At 54.2% G+C, this 14,355-nt stretch overlaps 1 protein-coding gene across 1 annotated transcript in view; it reads left to right on the plus strand.

Moving 5' to 3' along the window:
• Positions 1 to 891: 891 nt before the first annotated feature.
• LOC147110132 (B-cell receptor CD22-like) overlaps positions 892 to 14,355 on the plus strand; it is a 175,035-nt gene continuing 161,571 nt past the window's right edge. The window contains exon 1 of the mRNA XM_086004064.1: positions 892 to 943. Within this exon, the coding sequence (XP_085860190.1) occupies positions 898 to 943 (46 nt within the window). The 5' untranslated portion in view covers positions 892 to 897. The remainder of the gene's footprint in view (positions 944 to 14,355) is intronic.

Consider the following 14,355-nt stretch of genomic DNA (forward strand, 5'->3'; position numbering starts at 1 on the left):
GAGGATCAGTTTTCTCCTGTAACGGGTTCAGCTTGAGAAAGATTTGGTGGAATAACCCGTCTTTCAGATGAGACGTTAAACCGAGGCCCCGTCTGCTCTCTCAGGTGGATGAAAAAGATCCCACGGCCACTATTGGAAGAAGAGCAGGGGGGAGTTCTCCCCGGTGTCCTGGGGCCAATATTAATATTTATCCCTCAACCAACATCACTAAAAACAGACGATCTGGGTCATTATCACATTGCTGTTTGTGGGAGCTTGCTGTGCGCAAATTTGCTGCTGCGTTACCTACATTACAACAGTGACCACACTTCAAAAACAGTCCTTCATTGGCTGTGAAGTGCTTTGGGACGTCCTGAGGTGGGGAAAGGCGCTGGAGAAATGGGAGTCTTTCTTTCTTGAGAACTGGGAGTGAGATCCTTGGACGGGCTTTGGACTTTTTATAGAGTTCTGGGTTGTTGACGAGATAACGAATGTTTGGTATGAGCTCATAAGAATTAGGAGCAGGAGTCGGCCATTCGGCCCCTCGAGCCTGCTCCGTCATTCAATGAGATCACGGCTGATCTTCGACCTCAACTCCACTTTCCCGCCCCATCTCCATATCCCTCGATTCCCCGAGAGTCCAAAAATCTATCGAACTCAGCCTTGAATATATTCAACGACTGAGCCTCCACAGCCCTCTGGGGCAGAGAATTCCAAAGATTCACCACCCTCTGAGTGAAGAAATTCCTCCTCATTTCAGTCCTCAATGGCCGACCCCTTGTCCGTGTGAAAGGGGGATGTGGGATCCACGGAGGTGACTTCATATATGGAGGAGATCCATTGGAGATTCGAGGAGTAAGGAGTTTCCGATTAAGCCTTTCCATTATTTGTCTCTATTTTTCTTCCAGTACTTTCCAAATGATGTCCTTAAGAATCCTCATCCTGCTGCTGTCTGTCGTGCAGGGTAGGTATATTTACGACTGCATATTAACAGCAATTATATAAAGCAGTCTTTCCGTTTTTTAAAAATTTGTTTTCATTCAATGTGGGTGTCACTGGCAGGGCCAGCATTTATTGCCCATCCCTAGTCGCCCCTTGAGAACGTGGTGAGCCGCCTTGTTGAACCGCTGCAGTCCGTGTGGTGAATGTGCTCCCACAGTGCTGTTAGGGAGGGAGTTCCAGGATTTGACCCAGCGACGATGAAGGAACGGCCGATATATTTCCAAGTCAGGATGGTGTGTGTGACTTGGAGGTGAACTTGGAGGTGGTGGTGTTCCCATGCGCCTGCCGCCCTTGTCCTTCTAGGTGGTAGAGGTTGCGGGTTTGGGAGGTGCTGCCGAAGAAGCCTTGGCGAGTTGCTGCAGTGCATCTTGTGGTGGAGGGAGTGAATGTTTAAGGTGGTGGATGGGGTGCCGATCAAGCGGGCTGCTTTGTCCTGGATGGTGTCGAGCTTCTTGGGTGTTGTTGGAGCTGCACTCATCCAGGCAAGTGGAGAGTATTCCATCACACTCCTGACTTGTGCCTTGTAGATGGTGGAAAGGCTTTGGGGAGTCAGGAGGTGAGACACTCGCCACAGAATACCCAGCTTCTGACCTGCTCTTGTGGCCACAGTATTTATGTGGCTGGTCCAGTTAAGTTTCTGGTTAATGGTGACCTACCGGGATGTTGATGGTGGGGGATTCCGTAGAGAGACATTCCTGGGCACTTCACAGGGGAGAGGAGGAGGTGAGGGAGAGTGAGCGGGAGAGTGGGTTTAGGCTGGGTGGGATATTAAAGGGTGTGGGGAGTGAGGGGGAGAGTGGGATTAGACTGGGTGGGATATTAAAGGGTGCGAGGAGTGAGGGGGAGAGTGGGATTAGACTGAGTGGGATATTAAAGGGTGCGGGGAGTGAGGGGGGCGAGTGGGATTAGACTGGGTGGGATATTAAAGGGTGCGGGGAGTGAGGGGGAGAGTGGGATTAGACTGGCTGGGATATTAAAGGGTGCGGGGAGCGAGGGGGAGAGTGGGATTAGAGTGGGTGGGATATTAAAGGGTGCGGGGAGCGAGGGGGAGAGTGGGATTAGACTGGGTGGGATATTAAAGGGTGCGGGGAGTGAGGGGGAGAGTGGGATTAGACTGGCTGGGATATTAAAGGGTGCGGGGAGCGAGGGGGAGAGTGGGATTAGAGTGGGTGGGATATTAAAGGGTGCGGGGAGCGAGGGGGAGAGTGGGATTAGACTGGGTGGGATATTAAAGGGTGCGGGGAGTGAGGGGGAGAGTGGGATTAGATTGGGTGGGATATTAAAGGGTGCGGGGAGTGAGGGGGAGAGTGCGATTAGACTGGGTGGGATATTAAAAGGAGCGGGGAGTGAGGGGGAGAGTGGGATTAGACTGGGTGGGATATTAATGGGTGCGGGAGTGAGGGGGAGAGTGGGACTAGACTGGGTGGGATATTAAAGGATGCGGGGGAGTGAAGCGGAGAGGGGGATTAGAATGGGTGTGATATTAAAGTGTGCGGGGAGTGGTGGGGGAGAGTGGGATTAGACTGGGTGGGATATTAAAGGGTGCGGGGAGTGAGGGGGGAGAGTGGGATAACACTGGGTGAGATATTAAAGGGTGTGGGGAGTGAGGGGGAGAGTGGGATTAGACTGTGTGAGATATTAAAGGGTGTGGGGGAGTGAGGGGGAGAGTGGGATTAGAGTGGGTGGGATATTAAAAGGTGTGGGGAGTGGGCGGGGGAGAGTGGGATTAGACTGGGTGGGATATTAAAGGGTGCGGGGAGTGAGGGGGAGAGTGGGATTAGACTGGGTGGGACATTAAAGGGTGTGGGGAGTGGGCGGGGGAGAGTGGGATTAGACTGGGTGGGATATTAAAGGGTGCGGGGAGTGAGGGGGAGAGTGGGATTAGACTGGGTGGGGTATTAAAGGGTGCGGGGAGTGAGGGGGTAGAGTGGGATTAGACTGGGTGGGATATTAAAGGGTGCGGGGAGTGAGGGGGAGAGTGGGATTAGACTGCGTGGGATATTAAAGGGTGCGGGGAGTGAGGGGGAGAGTGGGATTAGACTGGGTGGGATATTAAAGGGTGCGGGGAGTGAGGGGGGAGAGTGGGATTAGACTGGGTGGGATATTAAAGGGTGCGGGGAGTGAGGGGGAGAGTGGGATTAGACTGGGTGGGATATTAAAGGGTGCGGGGAGTGAGGGGGAGAGTGGGATTAGACTGGGTGGGATATTAAAGGGTGCGGGGAGTGAGGGGGAGAGTGGGATTAGACTGGTTGGGATATTAAAGGGTGCGGGGAGTGAGGGGGAGAGTGGGATTAGACTGTGTGAGATATTAAAGGGTGCGGGGAGTGAGGGGGAGAGTGGGATTAGACTGGTTGGGATATTAAAGGGTGCGGGGAGTGAGGGGGAGCGAGTGATTAGACTGGGTGGGATATTAAAGGGTGCAGGGACTGAGGGGGAGAGTGGTATTAGACTGGGTGGGATATTAAAGGGTGCAGGGAGTGAGGGGGAGAGTGGGATTAGACTGGGTGGGATATTAAAGGGTGCGGGGAGTGAGGTGGAGAGTGGGATTAGACTGGGTGGGATATTAAATGGTGCGGGGAGTGAGGGGGGAGAGTGGGATTAGACTGTGTGGGATATTTAAAGGGTGCAGGGAGTGAGGGGGAGAGTGGGATTAGACTGGGTGGGATATTAAAGCGTGCGGGGAGGAGGGGGGGTGGGATTCGACTGGGTGGGATATTAAAGGGTGTGGGGAGTGAGGGGGAGAGTGGGATTAGTCTGGGTGGGATATTAAAGGGTGCGGCGAGGGAGGGGGAGAGTGGATTAGACTGGGTGGGATTTTAAAGGGTGCGGGGAGTGAGGGGAGAGCGAGATTAGACTGGGTGGGATATTAATGTGTACGAGGAGTGAGGGGGAGAGTGGGATTAGACTGGGTGGGATATTAAAGGGTGCGGGGAGTGGGGGGAGAGTGGGATTAGACTGGGTGGGATATTAAAGGGTGCGGGGAGTGAGGGGGAGAGTGGGATTAGACTGGGTGGGATATTAAAGGGTGCGGGGAGTGAGGGGGAGAGTGGGATTAGACTGGGTGGGATATTAAAGGGTGCGGGGAGGGGGGGAGAGTGGGATTAGACTGGGTGGGATATTAAAGGGTGCGGGGAGTGAGGGGGAGAGTGGGATTAGACTGGGTGGGATATTAAAGGGTGCGGGGAATGGGGGGAGAGTGGGATTAGACTGGGTGGGATATTAAAGGGTGCGGGGAGTGAGGGGGAGAGTGGGATTAGACTGGGTGGGATATTAAAGGGTGTGGAGAGTGAGGGGGAGAGTGGATTTAGACTGGGTGGGATATTAAACGGTACGGGGAGTGAGGGGGAGAGTGGGATTAGACTGGGTGGGATATTAAAGGGTACGGGGAGTGAGCAGGAGAGTGGGATTAGATTGGGTGGGAAATTAAAGGGTGCGGGGAGTGAGGGGGAGACTGGGATTAGACTGGGTGGGATTTTAAAGGGTACGGGGAGTGAGGGGGAGAGTGGGATTAGACTGGGTGGGATATTAAAGGGTGTGGGGAGTGAGGGGGAGAGTGGGATTAGACTGGGTGGGATATTAAAGGGTGTGGGGAGTGAGGGGGAGAGTGGGATTAGACTGGGTGGGATATTAAAGAGTTCGGGGAGTGAGGGGGAGAGTGGGATTAGACTGGGTGGGATATTAAAGGGTACGGGGAGTAAGGGGGAGAGTGGGATAAGGCTGGGTGGGATATTAAAGGGTACGGGGAGTGAGGGGGAGAGTGGAATTAGACTGGGTGAGAAATTAAAGGGTACGGGGAGTGAGGGGGAGAGTGGGATTAGACTGGGTGAGATATTAAATGGTGCGCGGAGTGAGGGGAGAGTGGGCTTAGACTAGGTGAGATATTAAAGGGTACGGGGAGTGAGGGGGAGAGTGGGATTAGACTGGGTGGGATATTAAAGGGTGCGGGGAGTGAGGGGGAGAGTGAGATTAGACTGGGTGGGATATTTAAGAGTGTGGGGAGTGAGGGGGAGTGTGGGATTAGACTGGGTGGGATATTAAAGTGTGTGGGGAGTGAGGGGGAGAGTGGGATTAGACTGGGTGGGATATTAATGGGTACGAGGAGTGAGGTAGAGTGGGATTAGACTGGGTGGGATATTAAAGGGTGTGGGGAGTGAGGGGGAGAGTGGGATTAGACTGGGTGGGATATTAAATGGTACGGGGAGTGAGGGGGAGAGTGGGATTAGACTGGGTGGGATATTAAAGGGTGCGGGGAGTGAGGGGGAGAGTGGGATTAGACTGGGTGGGATATTAAAGGGTATCGGGGAGTGAGGGGGAGAGTGGGATAAGATGGGTGGGATATTAAAGTTTACGGGGAGTGAGGGGGGAGAGCAGGATTAGACTGGGTGGGATATTAAAGGGTGCGGGGAGTGAGGGGGAGAGTGGGATTAGACTGGGTGGGATATTAAAGGGTGCGGCGAGTGAGGGGGAGAGTGGGATTAGACTGGGAGGGATATTAAAGGTTGTGGGGAGTGAGGGGGGGAGTGGGATTAGACTGGGTGGAACATGAAAGTGTGCGGGGAGTGAGCGGGAGAGTGGGTTTAGACTGGGTGGGATATTAAAGGGTGCGGGGAGTGAGGGGGTGAGTGGGATTAGACTGGGTGGAACATTAAAGGGTGCGGGGAGTGAGGGGGAGAGTGGGTTTAGACTGGGTGGGATATTAAATGATGTGGGGAGTGATGGGGAGAGTGGGATTAGACTGGGTGGGATATTAAATGATGTGGGGAGTGATGGGGAGAGTGGGATTAGAGTGGGTGGGATATTAAAGGGTGCGGGGAGTGAGGGGGAGAGTGGAATTAGACTGGGTGGGATATTAAAGGGTGTGGGGAGTGAGGGGGAGAGTGGGATTAGACAGGGTGGGAACTTAAAGGGCTCGGGGAGTGAGGGGGAGAGTGGGATTAGAATGGGTGGGATATTAAAGGGTACGGGAGTGAGGGGGTGAGTGGGATTAGACTGGGTGGGATATTAAAGAGTGTGGGGAGTGAGGGGGAGAGTGGGATTAGACTGGGTGGGATATTAAAGGGTACGGGGAGTGAGGGGGAGAGTGGGATTAGACTGGGTGGGATATTAAAGGATGTGGGGAGTGAGGGGCAGAGTGGGATTAGACTGGGTGGGATATTAAAGGGCTCGGGGAGTGAGGGGGAGAGTGGGATTAGAATGGGTGGGATATTAAAGGGTGTGGGGAGTGAGGGGCAGAGTGGGATTAGACTGGGTGGGATATTAAAGGGTGTGGGGAGTGAGGGGGTGAGTGGGATTAGACTGGGTGGGATATTAAAGGGTGGGGAGTGAGGGGGAGAGTGGGATTAGACTGGGTGGGATATTAAAAGGTACGGGGAGTGAGGGGGAGGGTGGGATTAGACTGGGTGGGATATTAAAGGGTACGGGGAGTGAGGGGGAGAGTGGGATTAGACAGGGTGGGATAGTAAAGGGTGTGGGGAGTGAGGGGGAGAGAGGGATTAGAATGGGTGGGATATTAAAGGGTGCGGGGAGTGAGGGGGAGAGTGCGATTAGACTGGGTGGGATATTAAAGGGTGCGGGGAGTGAGGGGAGAGTGAGGGGGAGAGTGGGATTAGACTGGGTGGGATATTAAAGGGTGTGGAGAGTGAGGGGGAGAGTGGATTTAGACTGGGTGGGATATTAAAGGGTACGGGGAGAGAGGGGGAGAGTGGGATTAGACTGGGTGGGATATTAAAGGGTACGGGGAGTGAGCAGGAGAGTGGGATTAGATTGGGTGGGATATTAAAGGGTGCGGGGAGTGAGGGGGAGAGTGGGATTAGACTGGGTGGGATTTTAAAGGGTACGGGGAGTGAGGGGGAGAGTGGGATTAGACTGGGTGGGATATTAAAGGGTGTGGGGAGTGAGGGGGAGAGTGGGATTAGACTGGGTGGGATATTAAAGGGTACGGGGAGTAAGGGGGAGAGTGGGATAAGACTGGGTGGGATATTAAAGGGTGTGGGGAGTGAGGGGGAGAGTGGGATTAGACTGGGTGGGATATTAAAGAGTTCGGGGAGTGAGGGGGAGAGTGGGATTAGACTGGGTGGGATATTGAAGCATGTGGGGAGTGAGGGGGAGAGTGGGATTAGACTGGGTGGGATATTAAAGGGTGCGGGGAGTGAGAGGGAGAGTGGGATTAGACTGGGTGGGATATTAAAGGGTGCGGGGAGTGAGGGGGAAAGTGGGATTAGACTGGGTGGGATATCAAAGGGTGAGGGGAGTGAGGGGGAGAGTGGGATTAGACTGCGTGGGATATTAATGGGTACGGGGAGTGAGGGGGAGAGTGGGATTAGACTGGGTGAGATATTAAAGGGTGCGGGGAGTGAGGGGGAGAGTGGGATTAGAGTGGGTGGTATAGTAAAGAGTGCGGGGAGTGAGGGGGAGAGTGGGATTAGACTGGGTGGGATATTAAAGGATGTGGGGAGTGAGGGGGAGAGTGGGATTAGACTGGGTGGGATATTAAAGGGTACGGGGATTGAGGGGGAGAGTGGGATTAGACTGGGTGGGATATTAAAGGGTGTGTGGAGTGAGGGGGAGAGTGGGATTAGACTGGGTGGGATATTAAAGGGTACGGGGAGTGAGGGGGAGAGTGGGATTAGACTGGGTGGGATATTAAAGGGTGCGGGGAGTGAGGGGGAGAGAGGGATTAGACTGGATGGGATATTAAAGGGTGTGGGGAGTGAGGGGGAGAGTGGGATTAGACTGGGTGGGATATTAAAGGGTGCGGGGAGTGGGGTGGAGAATGGGATTAGACTGGGTGGGATGTTAAAGGGTGTGGGGAGTGAGCGGGAGAGTGGGATTAGACTGGGTGGGATGTTAAAGGGTGTGGGGAGTGAGCGGGAGAGTGGGATTAGACTGGGTGGGATACTAAATTGTGCGGGGAGTGAGGGGGAGAGTGGGATTAGACTGGGTGGGATATTAATGGGTACGGGGAGTGAGGGGCAGAGTGGGATTGGACTGGGAGGGATATTAAAGGGTACGGGGAGTGAGCAGGAGAGTGGGATTAGATTGGGTGGGAAATTAAAGGGTGCGGGGAGTGAGGGGGAGAGTGGGAATAGACTGGGTGGGCTTTTAAAGGGTACGGGGAGTGAGGGGGAGAGTGGGATTAGACTGGGTGGGATATTAAAGGGTGTGGGGAGTGAGGGGGAGAGTGGGATTAGACTGGGTGGGATATTAAAGGGTACGGGGAGTAAGGGGGAGAGTGGGATAAGGCTGGGTGGGATATTAAAGGGTGTGGGGAGTGAGGGGGAGAGTGGGATTAGACTGGGTGGGATATTAAAGAGTTCGGGGAGTGAGGGGGGAGAGTGGGATTAGACTGGGTGGGATATTAAAGGGTACGGGGAGTGAGGGGGAGAGTGGGATTAGACTGGGTGGGATATTAAAGAGTTCGGGGAGTGAGGGGGAGAGTGGAATTAGACTGGGTGAGAAATTAAAGGGTACGGGGAGTGAGGGGGAGAGTGGGATTAGACTGGGTGAGATATTAAAGGGTGCGGGGAGTGAGGGGGAGAGTGGGATTAGACTGGGTGGGATATTTAAGAGTGTGGGGAGTGAGGGGGAGAGAGGGATTAGACAGGGTGAGATATTAAAGGGTGCGGGGAGTGAGGGGAGAGTGGGATTAGACTGGGTGGGATATTAAATGGTGCGCGGAGAGAGGGGAGAGTGGGATTAGACTAGGTGAGATATTAAAGGGTACGGGGAGTGAGGGGGAGAGTGGGATTAGACTGGGTGGGATATTAAAGGGTGCGGGGAGTGAGGGGGAGAGTGGGATTAGACTGGGTGGGATATTTAAGAGTGTGGGGAGTGAGGGGGAGAGTGGGATTAGACTGGGTGGGATATTAAAGGGTATGGGGAGTGAGGGGGAGAGTGGGATTAGACAGGGTGAGATATTAAAGGGTGTGGGGAGTGAGGGGGAGAGTGGGATTAGACTGGTTGGGATATTAATGGGTACGAGGAGTGAGGGTAGAGTGGGATTAGACTGGGTGGGATATTAAAGGGTGTGGGGAGTGAGGGGGAGAGTGGGATTAGACTGGGTGGGATATTAATGGGTACGGGGAGTGAGGGGGAGAGTGGGATTAGACTGGGTGGGATATTAAAGGGTGTGGGGAGTGAGGGGGAGAGTGGGATTAGACTGGGTGGGATATTAAAGGGTACGGGGAGTGAGGGGGAGAGTGGGATTAGACTGGGTGAGATATTAAATGGTGCGCGGAGTGAGGGGAGAGTGGGATTAGACTAGGTGAGATATTAAAGGGTACGGGGAGTGAGGGGGAGAGTGGGATTAGACTGGGTGGGATATTAAAGGGTGCGGGGAGTGAGGGGGAGAGTGGGATTAGACTGGGTGGAACATGAAAGTGTGCGGGGAGTGAGCGGGAGAGTGGGTTTAGACTGGGTGGGATATTAAAGGGTGCGGGGAGTGAGGGGGTGAGTGGGATTAGACTGGGTGGAACATTAAAGGGTGCGGGGAGTGAGGGGGAGAGTGGGTTTAGACTGGCTGGGATATTAAATGATGTGGGGAGTGATGGGGAGAGTGGGATTAGACTGGGTGGGATATTAAATGATGTGGGGAGTGATGGGGAGAGTGGGATTAGAGTGGGTGGGATATTAAAGGGTGCGGGGAGTGAGGGGGAGAGTGGAATTAGACTGGGTGGGATATTAAAGAGTGTGGGGAGTGAGGGGGAGAGTGGGATTAGACTGGGTGGGATATTAAAGGGTGCGGGGAGTGAGGGGGAGAATGGGATTAGACTGGCTGGGATATTGAAGGGTACGGGGAGTGAGGGGGAGAGTGGGATTAGACTGGGTGGGATGTTAAAGGGTGTGGGGAGTGAGCGGGAGAGTGGGATTAGACTGGGTGGGATACTAAATGGTGCGGGGAGTGAGGGGGAGAGTGGGATTAGACTGGCTGGGATATTAAAGGGTGCGGGGAGTGAGGGGGAGAGTGGGATTAGACTGGGTGGGATATTAAAGTGTACAGGGAATGAGGGGGAGTGTGGGATTAGATTGGGTGGGATATTAAAGGGTACGGGGAGTGAGGGGCAGAGTGGGATTGGACTGGGTGGGATATTAAAGGGTGCGGGGAGTGAGGGGGAGAGTGGGATTAGACTGGGTGGAATATTAAAGGGTATGGGGAGTGAGGGGGAGAGTGGGGTTAGACTGGGTGGAATATTAAAATGTGTGGGGAGTGAGGGGGAGAGTGGGATTAGACTGGGTGGAATATTAAAGGATACGGGGAGTGAGGGGGAGAGTAGGATTAAACTGGGTGGGATATTAAAGGGTACGGGGAGTGAGGGGGGAGTGGGATTAGACTGGGTGGGATATTAAAGTGTGTGGGGAGTGAGGGGGAGAGTGGGATTAGACTGGGTGGAATATTAAAGGATAGGGGAGTGAGGGGGAGAGTCGGATTAGACTGTGTGGGATATTAAAGGGTGTGGGGAGTGAGGGGGAGAGTGGGATTAGACTGGGTGGGATATTAAAGGGTGCGGGGAGTGAGGGGGAGAGAGGGATTAGACTGGATGGGATATTAAAGGGTGTGGGGAGTGAGGGGGAGAGTGGGATTAGACTGGGTGGGATATTAAAGGGTGCGGGGAGTGGGGGGGAGAATGGGATTAGACTGGCTGGGATATTGAAGGGTACGGGGAGTGAGGGGGAGAGTGGGATTAGACTGGGTGGGATGTTAAAGGGTGTGGGGAGTGAGGGGGAGAGTGGGATTAGACTGGCTGGGATATTAAAGGGTGCGGGGAGTGAGGGGGAGAGTGGGATTAGACTGGGTGGGATATTAAAGTGTACAGGGAATGAGGGGGAGTGTGGGATTAGATTGGGTGGGATATTAAAGGGTACGGGGAGTGAGGGGCAGAGTGGGATTGGACTGGGTGGGATATTAAAGGGTGCGGGGAGTGAGGGGGAGAGTGGGATTAGACTGGGTGGAATATTAAAGGGTATGGGGAGTGAGGGGGAGAGTGGGGTTAGACTGGGTGGAATATTAAAATGTGTGGGGAGTGAGGGGGAGAGTGGGATTAGACTGGGTGGAATATTAAAGGATACGGGGAGTGAGGGGGAGATTAGGATTAAACTGGGTGGGATATTAAAGGGTACGGGGAGTGAGGGGGAGAGTGGGATTAGACTGGGTGGGATATTAAAGTGTGTGGGGAGTGAGGGGGAGAGTGGGATTAGACTGGGTGGAATATTAAAGGATACGGGGAGTGAGGGGGAGAGTCGGATTAGACTGTGTGGGATATTAAAGGGTGTGTGGAGTGAGGGGGAGAGTGGGATTAGACTGGGTGGGATATTAAAGGGTGTGGGGAGTGAGGGGGAGAGTGGGATTAGACTGGGTGCGATATTAAAGGGTGTGGGGGGTGAGGGGGAGAGTGGGATTAGACTGGGTGGGATATTAAAGGGTGCGGGGAGTGAGAGGGAGAGTGGGATTAGACTGGGTGGAATATTAAAGGGTACGGGGAGTGAGGGGGAGAGTGGGATTAGACTGGGTGGGATATTAAAGGGTGTGGGGAGTGAGGGGGAGAGTGGGATTAGACAGGGTGGGATATTAAAGGTTACGGGGAGTGAGGGGGGAGAGTGGGATTAGACTGGGTGGGATATTAAAGGGTGTGGGGAGTGAGGGGGAGAGTGGGATTAGACTGGGTGGGATATTAAAGGGTGCGGGGAGTGAGGGGGAGAGTGGGATTAGACTGGGTGGGATATTAAAGGGTGCGGGGAGTGAGGGGGAAAGTGGGATTAGACTCGGTGGGATATCAAAGGGTGAGGGGAGTGAGGGGGAGAGTGGGATTAGACTGGGTGGGATATTAAAGGGTACGGGGAGTGAGGGGGTGAGTGGGATTAGACTGGGTGAGATATTAAAGGGAGCGGGGAGTGAGGGGGAGAGTGGGATTAGACTGGGTGGGATAGTAAATGGTGCGGGGAGTGAGGGGGAGAGTGGGATTAGACTGGGTGGGATATTAAAGGGTGTGGGGAGTGAGGAGGAGAGTGGGATTAGACTGGGTGGGATATTAAAGGGTGTGGGGAGTGAGGGGGAGAGTGGGATTAGACTGGGTGGGATATTAAATGGTACGGGGAGTGAGGGGGAGAGTGGGTTTAGAATGGGTGGGATATTAAAGGGTGCGGGGAGTGAGGGGGAGAGAGGGATTAGACTGGCTGGGATATTAAAGGGTACGGGGAGTGAGGGGGAGAGTGGGATTAGACTGGGTGGGATATTAAAGCGTGTGGGGAGTGAGGGGGAGAGTGGGATTAGACTGGGTGGGATATTAAAGGGTGTGGGGAGTGAGCGGGAGAGTGGGATTAGACTGGGTGGGATACTAAAGGGTACGGGGAGTGAGGGGGAGAGTGGGATTAGATTGGGTGGGATAGTAAAGGGTACGGGGACTGAGGGGGAGTGTGGGATTAGATTGGGTGGGATATTAAATGGTACGGGGTGTGAGGGGCAGAGTGGGATTGGACTGGATGGGATATTAAAGGGTGAGGGGAGTGAGGGGGAGAGAGGGATTAGACTGGGTGGGATATTAAAGGGTGTGGAGAGTGAGGGGGAGAGTGGGATTAGACTGGGTGAGATATTAAAGGGTGTGGGGAGTGATGGGGAGAGCGTGATAAGACTGGGTGGGATATTAAAGGGTGTGGGGAGTGAGGGGGAGAGTGGGATTAGACTGGGTGGGATATTAAAGGGTGTGGGGAGTGAGGGGGAGTGTGGGATTAGGCTGGGTGGGATATTAAAGGGTGTGGGGAGTGAGCGGGAGAGTGGGATTAGCCTGGGTGGGATATTAAAGGGTGCGGGGAGTGAGGGGGAGAGTGGGATTAGACTGGGTGGGATATTAAAGGGTGTGGGGAGTGAGGGGGAGAGTGGGTTTAGACTGGGTGCGATATTAAAGGGTGTGGGGGGTGAGGGGGAGAGTGGGATTAGACTGGGTGGGATATTAAAGGGTGCGGGGAGTGAGGGGGAGAGTGGGATTAGACTGGGTGGGATATTAAAGGGTGCGGGGAGTGAGAGGGAGAGTGGGATTAGACTGGGTGGGATATTAAAGGGTGTGGGGAGTGAGGGGGAGAGTGGGATTAGACTGGGTGGGATATTAAAGGGTATGGGGAGTGAGGGGGAGAGTGGGATTAGACTGGGTGGGATATTAAAGGGTGCAGGGAGTGAGGGGGAGAGTGGGATTAGACTGGGTGGGATATTAAAGGGTATGGGGAGTGAGGGGGAGAGTGGGATTAGACTGGGTGGGATATTAAAGGGTGCGGGGAGTGAGAGGGAGAGTGGGATTAGACTGGGTGGGATATTAAAGGGTGCGGGGAGTGAGGGGGAGAGTGGGTTTAGACTAGGTGGGATATTAAAGGGTGTGGGGAGTGAGGGGGAGAGTGGGTTTAGACTGGGTGCGATATTAAACGGTGTGGGGGGGTGAGGGGGAGAGTGGGATTAGACTGGGTGGGATATTAAAGGGTGCGGGGAGTGAGAGGGAGAGTGGGATTAGACTGGGTGGGATATTAAAGGGTACGGGGAGTGAGGGGGGAGAGTGGGTTTAGACTGGGTGCGATATTAAAGGGTGTGGGGGGTGAGGGGGAGAGTGGGATTAGACTGGGTGGGATATTAAAGGGTGCGGGGAGTGAGAGGGAGAGTGGGATTAGACTGGGTGGGATATTAAAGGGTACGGGGAGTGAGGGGGATAGTGGGATTAGACAGGGTGGGATATTAAAGGTTACGGGGAGTGAGGGGGGAGAGTGGGATTAGACTGGGTGGGATATTAAAGGGTGTGGGGAGTGAGGGGGAGAGTGGGATTAGACTGGGTGGGATATTAAAGGGTGCGGGGAGTGAGGGGGAGAGTGGGATTAGACTGGGTGGGATATTAAAGGGTGCGGGGAGTGAGGGGGAGAGTGGGATTAGACTGGGTGAGATATTAAAGGGTGCGGGGAGTGAGGGGGAGAGTGGGATTAGACTGGGTGGGATAGTAAATGGTGCGGGGAGTGAGGGGGAGAGTGGGATTAGACTGGGTGGGATATTAAAGGGTGTGGGGAGTGAGGGGGAGAGTGGGATTAGACTGGGTGAGATATTAAATGGTGCGGGGAGTGAGGGGGAGAGTGGGATTAGACTGGGTGGGATAGTAAATGGTGCGGGGAGTGAGGGGGAGAGTGGGATTAGACTGGGTGGGATATTAAAGGGTGTGGGGAGTGAGGAGGAGAGTGGGATTAGACTGGGTGGGATATTAAAGGGTGTGGGGAGTGAGGGGGAGAGTGGGATTAGACTGGGTGGGATATTAAAGGGTACGGGGAGTGAGGGGGAGAGTGGGTTTAGACTGGGTGGGATATTAAAGGGTGCGGGGAGTGAGGGGGAGAGAGGGATTAGACTGGGTGGGATAT

Source organism: Somniosus microcephalus, chromosome 12 (assembly GCF_052327205.1).
Source record: "Somniosus microcephalus isolate GS21.2 chromosome 12, FLI_Smic_1.0, whole genome shotgun sequence".
NCBI lineage: Eukaryota > Metazoa > Chordata > Chondrichthyes > Squaliformes > Somniosidae > Somniosus > Somniosus microcephalus.